At 46.8% G+C, this 14,978-nt stretch overlaps 1 protein-coding gene across 1 annotated transcript in view; it reads right to left on the bottom strand.

The window, feature by feature from the left end:
• The window catches only part of Kif5c (kinesin family member 5C), a 154,298-nt gene that overhangs the window by 30,911 nt on the left and 108,409 nt on the right, over positions 1-14,978 (bottom strand). Inside the window, exons 13-17 of the mRNA XM_021192864.2 lie at positions 12,155-12,223; positions 9,943-10,149; positions 7,399-7,545; positions 4,625-4,813; positions 1,079-1,196 (exon numbers count right to left, since the gene is read on the bottom strand). Coding sequence (XP_021048523.1) covers positions 1,079-1,196; positions 4,625-4,813; positions 7,399-7,545; positions 9,943-10,149; positions 12,155-12,223 — 730 coding nt within the window. The remainder of the gene's footprint in view (positions 1-1,078; positions 1,197-4,624; positions 4,814-7,398; positions 7,546-9,942; positions 10,150-12,154; positions 12,224-14,978) is intronic.

Below are 14,978 nucleotides of genomic sequence, written 5' to 3'. Positions count from 1 at the left end.
CGCACACACATACACGCACACACACGCTCACACATGCACACACACGTGCACGCACACGCACACACACACGCGCACACGTGCGCACACACATGCACGCACACACGCTCACACATGCACACACACGTGCACACACACACACACACACACACACACACGCATGCGCTGTCTGGGACATGAAGACTGATACCCTATTAAAGTCTACTGAACTTTTAGATACCTTAGGCAGTTTCCTTTTCTCCTCTTCTCTGCATTCTTGTTCATGCTTTTCTGATCTAAAGCTTTGTGATGAGGGACTGGGAAAATGGCTCAGTATTTAAGAGCACTAGATGTTCTTCCAGGGGACAGAGTTTAGGTCTCAACATCTATACCAAGTGGCTCTCAAATGCCAATAAAGCCACCTACAGGGCACTGAACAACCTCCTCTGGCTTCCTCGGGCACCTACACACACTTCACCATCAGCATCAGCATCATCATCATCTTTAAAAATATAAAATCATGCTGGCATGGTGGCGCACACCTTTAATCCCAGTACTCGGGAGGCAGAGGCAGGCGGATTTCTGAGTTCGAGTATATATATACACACACACACACACACACACTATAGGAATATAGTATATTAGGAAGGGCACAACCCATAGGGTTTGCCGTAAGACAGAATTTGCCATCATTTCAGAATCACCCCTGGGACACAGCAGAGTGACCGGTCCAGAGAAGACTGCAGTGAGGCCCCTCAGTAATACTGATTTAGGCACAATCACTAACTAGACTGCTCCAAGGCAATCAGAACAGAAATAAGTGGCACCAGAGACATATGTGACAAGCCTAAGGGACAAGCTTTGCAGAGCAAGAGGCCAGCGGGGTAGAAGGAGAGGATGCTGGCCAGTCAGCTGGCTGGACAGAGGGAGGCTGGGACGCAGCAGACACACAGTGGGATAACATGGGTTTCTTTCCGTTAAGCTGTAATTCCCAGAAATGCTGGGAATTACATCAGAAACGCTGGGAATTACATCAGACCTCAGCCAGCTTGAGACCGGCTCAGGTCAAGTGTCTGACGCCGGCAAAGGAGTCAGTATTTACCCTGGGCCCGGAGCTTGGCCAGTTCCTCGCTGAGGGAGTCCTGGGACTCTTCCAGCTGCCGCCTCTTCTGTTCCATGTTCTGCATGTAGTCTGTCAGCGATTTGATCTTGGCTTCATGCTTTGAAGAAGAAGACAGATCAGAAGGAAAGGTGAGGACCTAGCGTCTGACGGCCTCGGCTCGTCCGGAGCTGTCCAACTGGAAAAGACAAGTTAGAGACCTCCCCAAGGAAGGGCTCAACATTTCGTCCTTTGCCTGGGACTCAGAACTGAGGACCAAGGGAGTTCTCTGTTTCTCCCGTGTACTCTGCAGCTCGCTGCCAGATGCTGCATGGCCATGTCCTTGTGCTCTCCCACTTCACCTGGAGACCAGAGCCTGCCCTGCTTTCCTTCCTTGGGAAAAAAGCTACCGAGCTAATGGTATAGCTCGGTATTAGAGCACCTGCCTAGTGTGAGCAATGACCTGGACTCAAAGGGAGCACCACGGGGAGGAGGAGGAGGAGGAGGAGGAGGGGAAACATCAGGACTGAAGGCCTCTCTCTTTGGACACATACCTATAGATTCAAACAGCACATCTGCTCTTCTTCTGACCCTCAGAGACAGAGCAACTCTGGTCATTAGAGACTTTGCACCTTAAGGTTTCCTCTCTCTGAAGAGATTCCTCTCTGCCTGTACCCTCCCTCCACACACACAACACACACACACACACACACACGATGCCCTGGGTGACTTCTTACCAGGTTTTGTCATTTTCTCGCAGCCCCTGGCTTCTGTTTAACATCACTGGATTTTTGCTCATGACAGTACAGAGTAGATACTTAAGAAACACCAGTGGCATGAGCCAATAAATGGGTGGGAGCTCAGGGGCTGAACAGGCATCATGGTGACTTCTAGACAGATGGAATACACAGATTGCTCCCCCCAGTAGATCTGGGGACTCAGGTCCGGGCAGGACGACCCAGCAGAATGAATCCCAATGATATAACTTCTCCTTGGCCACTCAGTTGGAAGAGCTTTGGAAGGGATACGATATGAACAAAGAAGGGAGAATTTCAGTGAGGAATATCTTAGTTTTCATAAACCACACCAGAAAAGGAAGAGGCAAGGTTTCTGACAGAAGCAAAGGCTGAGTCAATGGCTTTCTGTGCTGTGGCAGAGCAGGGAGTGCACTGGCTGCTAACCCAGGAAGGCTCTCCCAACTTCCAAATCATCCTAGCTCTCATACACCAGTCAGTGTCGTCCCCCCCCCCCCCCGCAACCCGAGGCCAGGGACCCCACACTTGAGAGTGAGTATTGCTCCCCCCTCCCTGGCTGCACTCGCTCCAGTGAGCAGCATTCGCCTGCATCTAGGGAGTACTCTGAGCACTGCAGACTGAGTCATGCCCTTGTCTACGGACTCTGCAAGCTGTACCGTCTCCTCCTCGCTCACCCACACAGGGCACAGCTAACCTGACCCGAGTAGTCATGTCAGGGTACGGTGTGCAGGCGGGATTTGGGCGTGGAGCTGCTCTGTCCAGCTAGGCAGAGAAAGGGCTGGGCTGTCGGCAATGGATGTTCTGCCTGTGACTGACTTCAGCCCCCAACTCTTGGGAGTAGGAACAGCCCCCCACGCTCTCGCCATCATCTCACAGGTGACCTAGAGACTAGAGTTGCACTGTACTTCCCTCTCATGTTTGCCTTTTCCTCTTAATTTTTATAAATTATAATCATGTCTTGCTGCAAATTAAGAAAAGAGTTCTTGTTGCTAATGACAATATAGTTATAAAAAAAAAATACCATCTTACAAATTAAGAGGGGTGTATGTGTGTGCCTGTATACACTCTGTTTTTTGGGCTCAATACAGGTGTGCCACATGTAAGGTAAAATTCTGTTTTGCCTTATTTTATATAATTACACTTTCCAAATGCCCAATTATTATGGATTTTTGTAAGTACTATGTAATATTGTTCCACATAACTTCATCATTTGTCTATTAACAGGTGTTTGGGTAATATATTATACAATAATATCAAATAATAGTACATCCAATAGTTTCCATATAAGCTTTTAAGATTTTAATCAGAAAATTATAATGCCATATGACATTTAAAAATGTCATCTCCATTACCAATGAAAAATAGTATATATAAAATTACTGGACCAAATGACACTTACGGGTTAGGGAAATGTACAAAGAGTCGCCTTCTGCACAAACATAATGTCCTACATCTGAATCTCCAGAAGCCATATAAAAGCTTGACAGTGGTGGCATCTGCCTACAGCCCCGGTACTGAGGATGGACACAGACAGGTGGGTCGCAGAGGTTGGCCAGTCAGTCTAGCCAAGACATAAGCACTAGACTCATCATCATGAACATGTGGAGCGGACAGGACTAACAGTAGAGGAAGGTACCCAAAGCCAGCCCGTGGTCTCCACGTGTGCACATACATGTGACACGCCTGTACTGAGCTCACGATACAGAACACCAAATATCTATTTTTTTTCCTGGTTTTATATTTTACCAGTGTTTTCAAAAGGATTGCTAAATTATATCTCATCATGTTTATCAACTTTCTACCTCACACCAGCACTCAATAGCCCTTTAAATAATATTTTACTTAATATAGAATCCATTTTAGACAATTAAGTTGGAGCACTTTCTGTTACTGCATAATACGTTTAAAGCCATAGCACAAGCTGATGCTCTGCCTCTTGGTACTGTTAGACATGCCAGTCCACACTGGTACCCATTTCCCCAAATGACTCTGCTAGGAGGTGGTGAACAGCACACAATGGTATCATCTCGGAAATCTCAAACCCAAATATAAGCTTACACGCCCGTGTAGCCCAGAACTGTCCCATGATCCTCTGAGCTACCTTCCTGAGATAGAAACGCCATTCCAATGGGGTAAAGAGCTGGCTTGCTAACTCATCAAGGAAACATGCCCTGGGCTTGAGAAACCCAGACTTCACCATCGTGTATTTGGACAAAGTATTTAATCACAGTCATACCTTTATTTGAAAAATAAATAAATAAAATCTTCCTACAAAACTTTTTAAAGATCATGCAAGAAAATGCACATGGAATGGTTATGTTGTGTGTACATGTGAAAAACAGTGCATCAGCGGCTGCCACCACCCATACATCTTATACTGTCCCAGTGTAGGGATTTTCAGATGTAGGAATGCTTCCCGAGCTAATAGGAGACTTAAAGATACATCATATACGCTCAACTACAAAGTCACCCATGAGTGGGCAGAGAAACAGAGATACTTTGAAGACAGAGAAGCGCTGAGAAAAGAGTTCAAGGCTAATCTTAGACTACAAGCAGCATCAGACCAACCCACTACAGGAGGAGGATGAGTTCAAGGATAACCTGAGCTACAAAGTAGAATCTTTGTTTCAAAAACACAAGAGGTGTGTGGGCTATCTTAAAGCCCACTCATATAAGGCTGAGTGCAGTGGCTCTCCCTAGTACACACTATTAACTCTGAGAAGGGCACAGGGCGGGGGGGGGGGGGGGCAGACCTCAATAGAAGCTCGTGAACGGGGCTGAATGGATAGCCTACCTGTGAGATAAGCAACTGGCAAGCTGCCAGCTCACGCTCACTGGCGTTCATCTTCCTGTTGGAGTCCAACTGGGCGCTCTCCAGCTGCTTGCTGCGGTTCACGAGAGACTTGACCTCCGACTTCATCTTGCTAATGTACAGGCGTGCCATGGTGAACTCCTCCTCGATGACCCCGTTCACATCTGCCAGCTGAGCACAGAAGGACACATCAGAAGTTTGTGAACCCTGACCATGGGTCCCTGAGACAGCCCTGGCTTTTGGGCAAACATTGTAGCCACAGGGGAAGTAAAAAACCGTACATATCGAAGTCACCATCACATCCTCAGAGACTGCACACAAGAAAGCTCCCATCAAAACCCACATCAAACATGCTCCTCTGTTAACCATACACTTTTGTATGACCCATTTGGGGATAGAAAGGATGACATGAGAAGAAAAACTATTGAAGAATGTATAAAGGAGAACACTCCTCAGAAGCCTGACCCTGCATGTCTACAACGGTGACCTAATGTCCTTAAGTGGGGCACTTCATAATCTCTCCTGTAGAGAAGAAGTTCCACCCAGCACTTCGATTCTCTTCTCCACACTTTCCCGATGTCTACGCGCAATGGCTGAGCTATAAAAGACATTCGCCACACTCTTCAAACAGAACCTCTAATGCCGGAGAACGCACCAGTCACCCAGTGCCTCCTCATGTGAAGATTTCCATGCCTAGCCATCAGCTGCTACCAATCTTTCTTTTGCCTTTTTGGAGCTGCCCTTCCAAGTAGACAGTCACCGACTTATTAAGATATCTAAGAATAAGCCTAAGTTTACATTGACAAGAGATGGTTCTGACAGAATTCCTAAATGAGGTATAACTGGTTTCTAACTTTCAGGACTCCACTGGAAACCAAAAATGGAGACAAGGTATTGGGTTAGACCCCATCCGCTGAGATGCATGGTGCACAAGCTGAGCCAGGCAGAAAAGTAGCTTTGTGTGCACTATATTTAACCACTAGAGGGCAGCCTTGCACCGTAGGAAGACTATGTCCCAGCCGACTCCAGCCCAGGAACGCCAGCAATTTCTGATGTCCTCCCTCCAGCCCCCTCTTCAAATGTTATCAATGCTGTCATTAAGTCACATATTTTTCTGTGTAAACATTTGAGACATGAGAGAAAATGGTATTGGGTATGAGCCCTGAATATTGGTAGCAAACATGAAGTATACAGTTCGGCGTGCCTGTATCGTGGTTTTTAGCCTTATAAGAATTCAATAATACCTAACAATGACGGCGGCACAATACTCAGTGAACAGCAGGAAAGGCTACAATTATCAGCTGTGACTCCCCATCACGGAGGTCCTTGCTAAACCTAAGTCGGATTTGTGACTGCGAGATTTGCCTCCCGATACTGCTCCCCGTTCCATCCCTCCCATAATGCAACAGCACAGGTACACTGGCAGCCTTTGACATTGGTCCAGCATGGAAGGAGACTCCCCGAGAATACCGTGATCTATAAGTGAGAGTCATCAATGAAATTAACTAGGGCATCTAGTGTCTGTAACCTAAAAATAATCCCAAAGCATGCGATTAAGTATTTAAAAATACTCCCATCATATTTGTGACTTCCGGCAGGAAGGACCTTTAATGGCAAAGCACAGACACACTTTGATTTCACTAATGTGTTCCTCAGCTCTGTGTAAGAACTTACCATAAAAATACCTTTTCTTATTGTTATCAGCAGGAGGTGCCAACGTCCCACAAATCAGCTCTACGTGGTCCTGCGAGCCTTTAATCAGCCCCACGTCAGAACCGCACTGCTCAACAGCAACATGTGGCTCTAAACACCCACTGCCAAGCAGACCAGCCACGCTGGGACTTAATAGCTTAACCTGGCAGGGCCTGAAACTGCTGCCCTGTGGCTGCCCTATGGCTACCTCGATTGGGAATTTCTGGTACATAGTCCCCTCTCCTGGATAAAAGTAGTCTGTGATGCAGCACACTGGATGTAAATGAATAGAGACTTGACAGCTGGTGCTACAGCAGTGATCTTGCTACGTGAGGCAAAAGCGTAAAGATATGAAAATGAAAGTGGCTAAGGACGGGCAGAGAGGAAACACAACGGCCGGGTCCTCTGGATTGTGGAGCCACTGCAATGAAACAAAATTGGGTTCTCTAACTTCAATAAGCCACGAGTCATCTTGTTAAAACACAGAGTCCGACTCAAGATGTCTGAGGTCAGCCTGGGGTCTAAATTGCTAATTAGGCCCAGGTGATGCAGATGACCCTGAGTAACAAGGCCCAGCCTCCTCCTATTGCACATAATTAAGTGTGGTTTACTCTTTCAGCCACTGCTAGCTGCCTATGACTTTCAGCTGGAAGCTTTCTCAATTCATACTGCTTGGCTGGAGAAATCTCACTGCACTGGGTTCTTAAGTGGTGGGGCTGGGGGGTGGGGAGGGGACTGAGACCTGGCCTGACCTCCCAGCTGAGCCTCAGTGTGAGAGCATTGCAAGTAAGGCTAAAGAAAAAAAACCAAGTCACACAAAACCAACCAGGTCACACAAAACCAACCAGGACTGGAAGATGCTCCCCAGATGTGAAAGGCAAACTGTTCCTCTCCTCCATCCCCTCCCCCAGCCCCTGCTTCATGCACCAGCTCTCCTTTTCCTGCTGGCAAGTATTTCCCAGCATGCCCCACGTGCAGAGCCCAGCCCTGAGCCTCAGGTGCTGCAGAGCTTGACTCAGATCCCACCAGTCAGGGTAGGAACAGAGAACAGAAATCTGGCTCACAGTCTTCACGTCGTTGGTGCCAATAATTCCACCTATCTCGCCCAGGTCCTTGAGGAGCAGGTTCAGGATCTCCGTGGCCCTCTTCTTCTGGTGGTTACTAAGCTCTTGCAGCTGACTCAGCTCTCGCTGGGTGGTTGTCAGTGTCGTCTGGAAGACAAAGCCAGCCACAAGTTACCAAGGTGGCCCACGAATTTCCACCTGCGACCTCCAGAGCTCAACAGCCCATGCCAGCCCCAACGCTTTAATCACTCCTCTGATCACAGTGGAACAGAACTCTGAAGGCTGACTGCTGCTGATTAGCACTTGGTTCTCACACTGTAACTTAATTCAGAGCTGTTATCTTGTAAAACCAGATATGTATTATTACTAAATATGTATTATTATTATTGTAATTATTGGTAATATTGATGCTAGCAAAGTAAGTCACTGGAAATGAATTCAGGGCCCAGAGCATGGCTCACTGGGTCAAGGTAAGAACTGATTCCAGCAAACTGTCCTCTGACCTCCACCCATGCACCATGGTGCATGAACATAAAAGTAAATAAAATGTAGTAAGGCCTTTTAAATAAATAAAAGGCTGGAGAGAGGGCTCCGTCTGTAAGGTGCTTGCGGCACAAGCATGAGGAACTAGGTTTGACTCCTGGAAACTATATCTGGGTCTGGAGGTGCACCCTTGTTATCCCAGGACTGGAAGGATTCCTGTGGCCCACTGGACAACTATCTACCATACTCAGTGAGTCCCAGAACAGTGAGACTGTCTCAAAAAAAAAAAAAAAAAAAAAAAGACACTTTAAAGGATGCTGAGGGCTGACTTGGTCTCTACCTGTACACACTGGCACAAAAAGAGGCCCTACGCTTATAGGATTTAACTACATTTTCTAACTCACCAAAGGTTGTTTCTTCCCCCTTGTTCTGTTTCAAGTTCCCCAGCTCCACGCTCAGACAAAAATCCTTTCCCTGGGTCACATCCAAATACCCTGAGTAATGGGTCTGGAATCAATAGCCCAGACAAACATTAATGAGGATAGGTAACAACTTAGAACGTCTTCTAATCCTCAGGGAAGCCAAATTAAATAAATGCAATTCCTCAAAATTACTCAGGTCCCATAGCAGAGCTTCTTCATGGCCGCAAAAGCTCGATTTTCTCACCAAACTTCACCAAATTAACCTCTTTTCTATCTATCCCCCACCCCCACCCCGGCCCCATTTGTTAGCAGGGAAAGCAATGTCTTCTTCATTCGCAGCAGTGGAATAGTTCCTCTCCCAGCATCTTGGTACTAACTCAGCCTGTGCTGCAGAAGGAACTCCTCTGCTCCCGGGGCCTTGCAAGTTAATTCAAAGGCACTTGCAGTGAGTCGCTACCACTTACTAAAAATAGTGTATTAAAGCAGCCTGCTAATGGTTGTTCTGACACAAAACGAGAAGCGTACTATAGAAAATCTTGCCTTGCTTTCAGATGCACAACACAGAAGGACGAGCTGTAAGAACCCAGGGGGACACTAAGCAGAGGCGGAGTGGCGGTCCTCTCTCAGTGAGTCTGCAGGGACTCAGTCCATCAGCACTGCCAACCGTATCTAATGCCACAGACACAGCAGCCCTGTCTCCTGGAAACCATTGGGAAGGTCTTTCTTCCTCCGTGCAGGAGGATGTGGGAGTAAATAGCACTTCCTGTCTGTCCACTCCACCGCCAGCAGCCAGCGCTTTCCTCCCAACCTGCTCTGAGTGCCCTGGACTGATGTTTCCATAAGGCAGTATGGCACAGTCCAGGACACCAGGCCCTTCAGGCAGAGGCACCAAGGACACCAGGCTACAGTCACTCAACTTCTCTGTGAGCCACATCTCCAGGCAGCAAAGGGCATGGCATCCGCCACATCCCCAAATGCTCTCCGGCCACAGCAGACTGCCTGTCACTAGCTCACCAAGCAAAACCCACAGCATCTGTCTCTCAGGGGGGAACCAGAAATACAGCGATCTCCCGGCTGGAAGCACGTTAACAGGGCCAGCTTACCTCTGTCCTCCCGACTAGGACAAGAGGCTGGGAAGGCAAGGAGTGACATGACATCATTGCAGGATGTAAACAGTGGACTGCTGAACTCCTGTGCGTCCCCGCCTCTGCCCTTTAGACACAACGCTTTCAATGCTATTCAGTGACCACACACAGAGGTCCCTGTTAAGTGTTTTACGTAAAGCATCACTAATACACATGCCACTGGAGAAGCACATTATTGTCATTTTGAGAAATAAAGCAATGACTACTCAGGACTTTTGAACATCTTGCCTGAGGCCAAAAGAGCCATAAAGTCAAACTTCTCACTAAGCTTTTTCTGGATCTAACATCTGCACTTAACCCTTCCCAGAAAGCATTCTTGCTGATGTCATCAGCTTCCTGGGTGTAAAACAGCTGTGCTGGGCAGTCTGTGGTGAAGGGACTGCTGGAGAGGCCTCAGGGAGCAAACCACGTCTTACAAAGATGAGCACTCAGCCAACTGCCTTCCCATCTAAGTCTGTCAACAGAGAAGCCCCCTTTAACACCATTGCTCCAACCGTTTTCTGGGCCAGCTCATCAGTCAGTTGCTCGTTGGCCCTGGTCTTGTCCTCCACTTCCTGTGACTTCTGGTCGTAATTGACAGCCAGCTCCTCCAGGGCCTGGAGGACTTCTTTCACTTCGTCTTTAGCTGCCTCGTTTTCAATCTGGAGGCGCGTCAGCTCCTCCTGGATCTTCTCATAGTCCCTTCTCGTGGAAGCTAGAAGCTGGGGCAAGGAGAAGGCCAGGTGAGTGCACTAATTATATGTCAACGACCTGCGCTCTACGTGCTCAAAGCAAACTTAAAACCAGATCCAGGAGAACAAGTTGGGAGCAGCCAGGCTGTGGAGAACTCTCACTGTGTGCTACAGATGCTAAACACATTTTCAAATGTTATTTCAAAAATCTTTTCTCTTTTTTTCCTTTTAAGAATTTTATGCTAAGTCAGACTGAGACATACACACACACACACACACACACACACACACACACTCCAGGGCACTACAGCTGGTTGGCTTTTTCATTTTAAACAAAAGATGGAAGAACTGTTTTTAATGAGTACACTGGCAGAGCCTTTGAAAACAGTGCCACAATTTCATATTGTATTTAAGTTGATTTCAAAATCACCCAAACAGTACTTGAAATGAAGATACTTTTCTTTAATGTATATCAGAATTGTGTAGAAGAATATACCCTAAAATCTATATATATGGTAAAATGAGTTCCTGGGTTTGTGGATGTTTCCAGGAGCTGTTACCATTGCTATTTTCTATTTCCTTAATGGACGTTTATCGCTCTGCAAGGAAAAAATGTTCAAGTTTGAATGGTAACAAAAGGAATTGATCCAAGGCAGCCGAACCACTCTTGGAGATGCAGAGAACATGTGGAAGCAGACAAGAGAAAACATCAAGCTAAGGTAGGAACCTATTAAATAGGGTTCACATGACTCCAAAGACACAACCCGCCTCCCTGAAGAATCACAATCATTACATGGGAAAGACGATGGGAAGCAGAGAGGAAGGAAATGGTCACAGTGCTTCCTGGGTGTGGGGGACGGAGACTGGGACATCGATCTCTGCCACCTGCCAGCACCGTATGAGCCAATCGACAGCACTTTAGCAAGGAAGCCTCTTAAAGCACAAAAGAAAACAATACTTCGTGGTCTCAGCAAGAGAACCTGTCTCTGGTAGATCGGCTGGCTGTGCTTGGCTTGGGTTCCTGTTTGTAAAATCCATGGCAGAACAGTGCAATAAAGACATTTACGGTAGAACTGAATGCCGGCGGGCGGGTGGGTGGGGTGGGGGGGGGCAGCCTGAAACCAGGTGGCCTCCTTTTTAGTGTACCAACTACACAGGAGCAGCACTGCGGCCCCAGCTGGCTTTCCTCTTTGATGGTCTACTTTTGATTTTGTTTGTGTTTCCCCTGTAGGACAGAGCAGGGGGACACAGTCTATGCTAAAAGACACACCAGCCTTTTGCAACCGCCAGGTTACAGAACCAACCTAGGTGCCCATCAACAGACAACTAGGTAGAGAAAATGTGTTGGACAGAGACTGGATGAATGGATGACGGGCAAATCAACAAGCAGGTAAATAAATGATGGGTAGGTAGACGACAGACAGATGATTAATAGAAGGAAGTTTTATTTAGGAGTAAAGAAATAGGAGATCATGTCATTTGTAGGAAAGGATCTGAGACATCATCATGTTAAGCCAGACTCAGGGAAGACAAATGTCACGTCCTTTCTGTTCTATATGGACACTCGAAGGCTCGGGAAAGGAAGCAGAGAAGCAGGAGAGGCCGGCGAGACAGGAGAGGCTAACGGGGTGAATATGATTAACTATACTCGGATGCGAAAACCATCCTGTTTATGCGGCAGTTTGTAGAGGTCAAGTAGCCTAAAATAACAACGGTATGCTGCTACGCAGAGACTGAGCAGGACCCACCCTCACCGGGAGAGAGGTGTCTGCCTGCCCCCATGGACTAAGTGCAGCACAGAGCAACTCCTGAAGACTCAGAGTACCACAGAGTCAGGAGCTTGCTGTCTACACAGAGCCACAACCAACCTTTAGCGAGCACCGAGAGGAGGGTGACCGAGAAATCTCCACGTGCTTTAAGGGTTTGAAAAAGGTTATTTGTAAATTGTATTTCTAGGATTAATATTATCAACGAAAATTGGGGAAAAAAAAACAAACAAAACCCTCTGTGTAAGGGAATTCATTGTGTCTGTTACCTCATCCTGGTCCAACATCTGCTGCTTCAGCTTCTCAGCCAGCTGGCTCTGCTGGTTAATTTCATCATCCTGAAATGAAGCATCATGTTGAATTTTTGGTTAGTTGTGTCGGTTTTGATGTCCTGGTTTCCCTTCCAGAATCAGACACGAAAAGGCCAGTCCCGAGCTCACTCATTAGATGGGGAAAGTGCAGCAGGGGCCACTCCAGGAGCTTGTTAATCTGTGTATTTCGTCACGTAGAGTTCTTTCTAGGAAAGGTAATATCTACCTGGAGAACCCAAATCTTACCTATCCAGAAACCACGGGTCTTATACTTGGGGACCGAAAGGGACTCCACAGACATCCTTCCCCAAATAAAGATGTAAATAGTCAAGCCCATCTGTGACCAGGAATGTTGCCAAGTGATGCGAAGAAAGGTCCACGACACCATGCCCATTTACTTAGAGTAGAAAAACTAGTGGTTCCGTGGAGTTTGCTCCAATAGACAGCCCTCTTGACCGGCAACCAGTAGTCTTACCAATTGAAAAGCAAAACAAGCAAAGCAGCCCTGGGCCTGCGGGGTGAGCACACGGGAAAACAACAGCTCTCTTCACCGCCACTAGGTGGTGCTGTTGAGAAAGCAAGCGTGCTCTGCTGCCTCTCTCCCCACCAGCAAGCCTCCTCCAGTGAAGGACAGGCAGGCGGGCAGGCAGCAGGCTTGAGGCAGAACCACTAGGGAAGAACGTGGCCTTTCCTGCTCGGTTTTCATGATGTCAAATGAAATTTTAAGCACATTCTGTGAAAAAAAAAAAAAATGACAATGTGGCTCCAGGCTCACGTCTCCTTCCATTATAAATTCCTATTGGAATGCCCGTCTCAGGTGGCACCCCCAAGCAGTCAAATACAGCTCGGTGTATTACATTGTCTTTGTGCCAGGTCCTGCCTCGGTGTTCTCCTCATTGAAGGACCCCTCTCCTGCACTTTGGATCTGTTTCAGAGGTGAGATGAGACGGGTGAGTGGCAGAGCCTGGTCACAGAACCTGTTTGCCACAGACATCTGCACCAGGTATGGTGGAGTCTATGCCAGCACTGGCACGGGATTAAGCGGATGGTGTAGCTGGTACTCTCCAAAGAGCAGCAGTCTGTAGGGAAGGCTCTGCACGCCCTCATCCTGGGTCTCTGGTCTTTCCTACATACTTGGTCTCACCAGTATACTCAGAAAGCTTGTTTGCACTGAACTTTATACACCAATGTTTCTTCAATGGCTGTGTAAAATATCGATTATTTTCCTCCTTGCCAAATGCTTCTGGCAAAAAGAATCAGAGAAATTACAGCACAGCAAAACTGCCAAGAACTGGTGCTTGCACAGCTAACCCGCTATTTTGTAGGCCATGTTTCTCTTCAGCTTCATACAGTTAGCATGTCAGTCACAGTTTTATATTTCTGCTCCCCGGCACAAGAAGAGTAAACAGCTTAAAATAAAAGACCCCAAAAGTTCCACTTCATCTCTTCCCCAAGGCAAAGAAAGCAAAACAACCCAAAATCCACGACTGTCCCCAAGGGACGGACAGAACTAAAAGGGTGATGTGACTTGAGCTTGCACACTGCACTCTTGGCAAAGCCTGAAGATGTAGTCTTCTTCCCTGACAGGTGACAAGCTAAGATGTGATGGAAAACCATCCAGAAAGTTAAAACAGAGCTCTCTGAGAAAGCAAATCAATGCCAGAGACAAGCCTTCCAAGTAGGTTTGCCCTTCACGAGGGCAACTTTCTAAGGAATTAGTGCTGTCTATCTGATGTCACTGTAATTTCCTAAGCCTTTCTGAATGAGGTGTGCTTGGTGTACTTTCTGCATGTCAAGTGTATCTCTTAGGACATATTTAAGCACGCTCACCCTGATATAAAAGATTTCAAGGCATTTTCCAGAAATTAGTTTTGTAGAGTTTTCCTAAAAGTGAAATGATACAGCCACCTCAGTTGTCAAAAATGTCACTAACTCTGGATATGTTTTTTTTAATTGCTCAAGTCAGACACACGTATGTATTCAGGAAAAAGGAATGCAGACTTAGATGTTTAAATTTAGAGTTCTAGATGTATTCTATAAAAGAATGGGATTTTGCTTAGTTAATATTTGCCAGAGTAATCTAATTAATGGATTTCCTCAGTCTTGTCCAGGTCTTCCTACGCTTGATATGTTTTTTGATAAACAGTCATTAGTACGGTATGTAATCAACTTACAGTTCTTGAATTTACTGCCTTCAGTGAGAAACACAAAGCTACCATCCATATTTTTATGCTAGAACCCAGACCCCCCCCCCCACTGTACTGACAGCCTTTCACGGCCCCATGTGAGGTATCTTCTACATCAAGCAAAGAGAACCCACAGAGAAGACCGATGAGAAGCCTGGCATTTATAGCATACTGTTATATACCTAGGACTTTTAGTCTCCATAACAATCTTTGAAGAGACATCTGTGAGCCCTCAGTTACAGATAAGAATAGCTTACAGGTACGAACAGACATCTTCCCTGCGCCTCTTATCATTAAGCTGCAGGTCTACTACAAAGTGCGAGCTTTTCCAATCAAGTATCGGGACCTTGGGTTTCTCTCTTCTTAGACCCATGAGGAATAGCACAGAGGGGTTTGGAGAAACTATGTAATCTTTCTCCCACTGTGTCCTCGAAAGACTTACTGAGGTTAACCAGTTCCTTGGTTAAAGGGCTAAGGCCAAAATGAAGTGAGTGCGTGGCTCAAGGTCAAGATCTAGGAAAACTCCTTCCTGCTCTACCAACTACAGGCCGTGAGACTTAAGAAAGACATGCTACCACCCAGTGAATGCCCCACTC

This window comes from Mus pahari, chromosome 3, assembly GCF_900095145.1.
Source record: "Mus pahari chromosome 3, PAHARI_EIJ_v1.1, whole genome shotgun sequence".
In the NCBI taxonomy this organism is placed as follows: Eukaryota; Metazoa; Chordata; class Mammalia; order Rodentia; family Muridae; genus Mus; species Mus pahari.
Note: the sequence above shows the minus strand (reverse complement) of the source record. Positions and strands in the feature narration are given on the sequence as shown.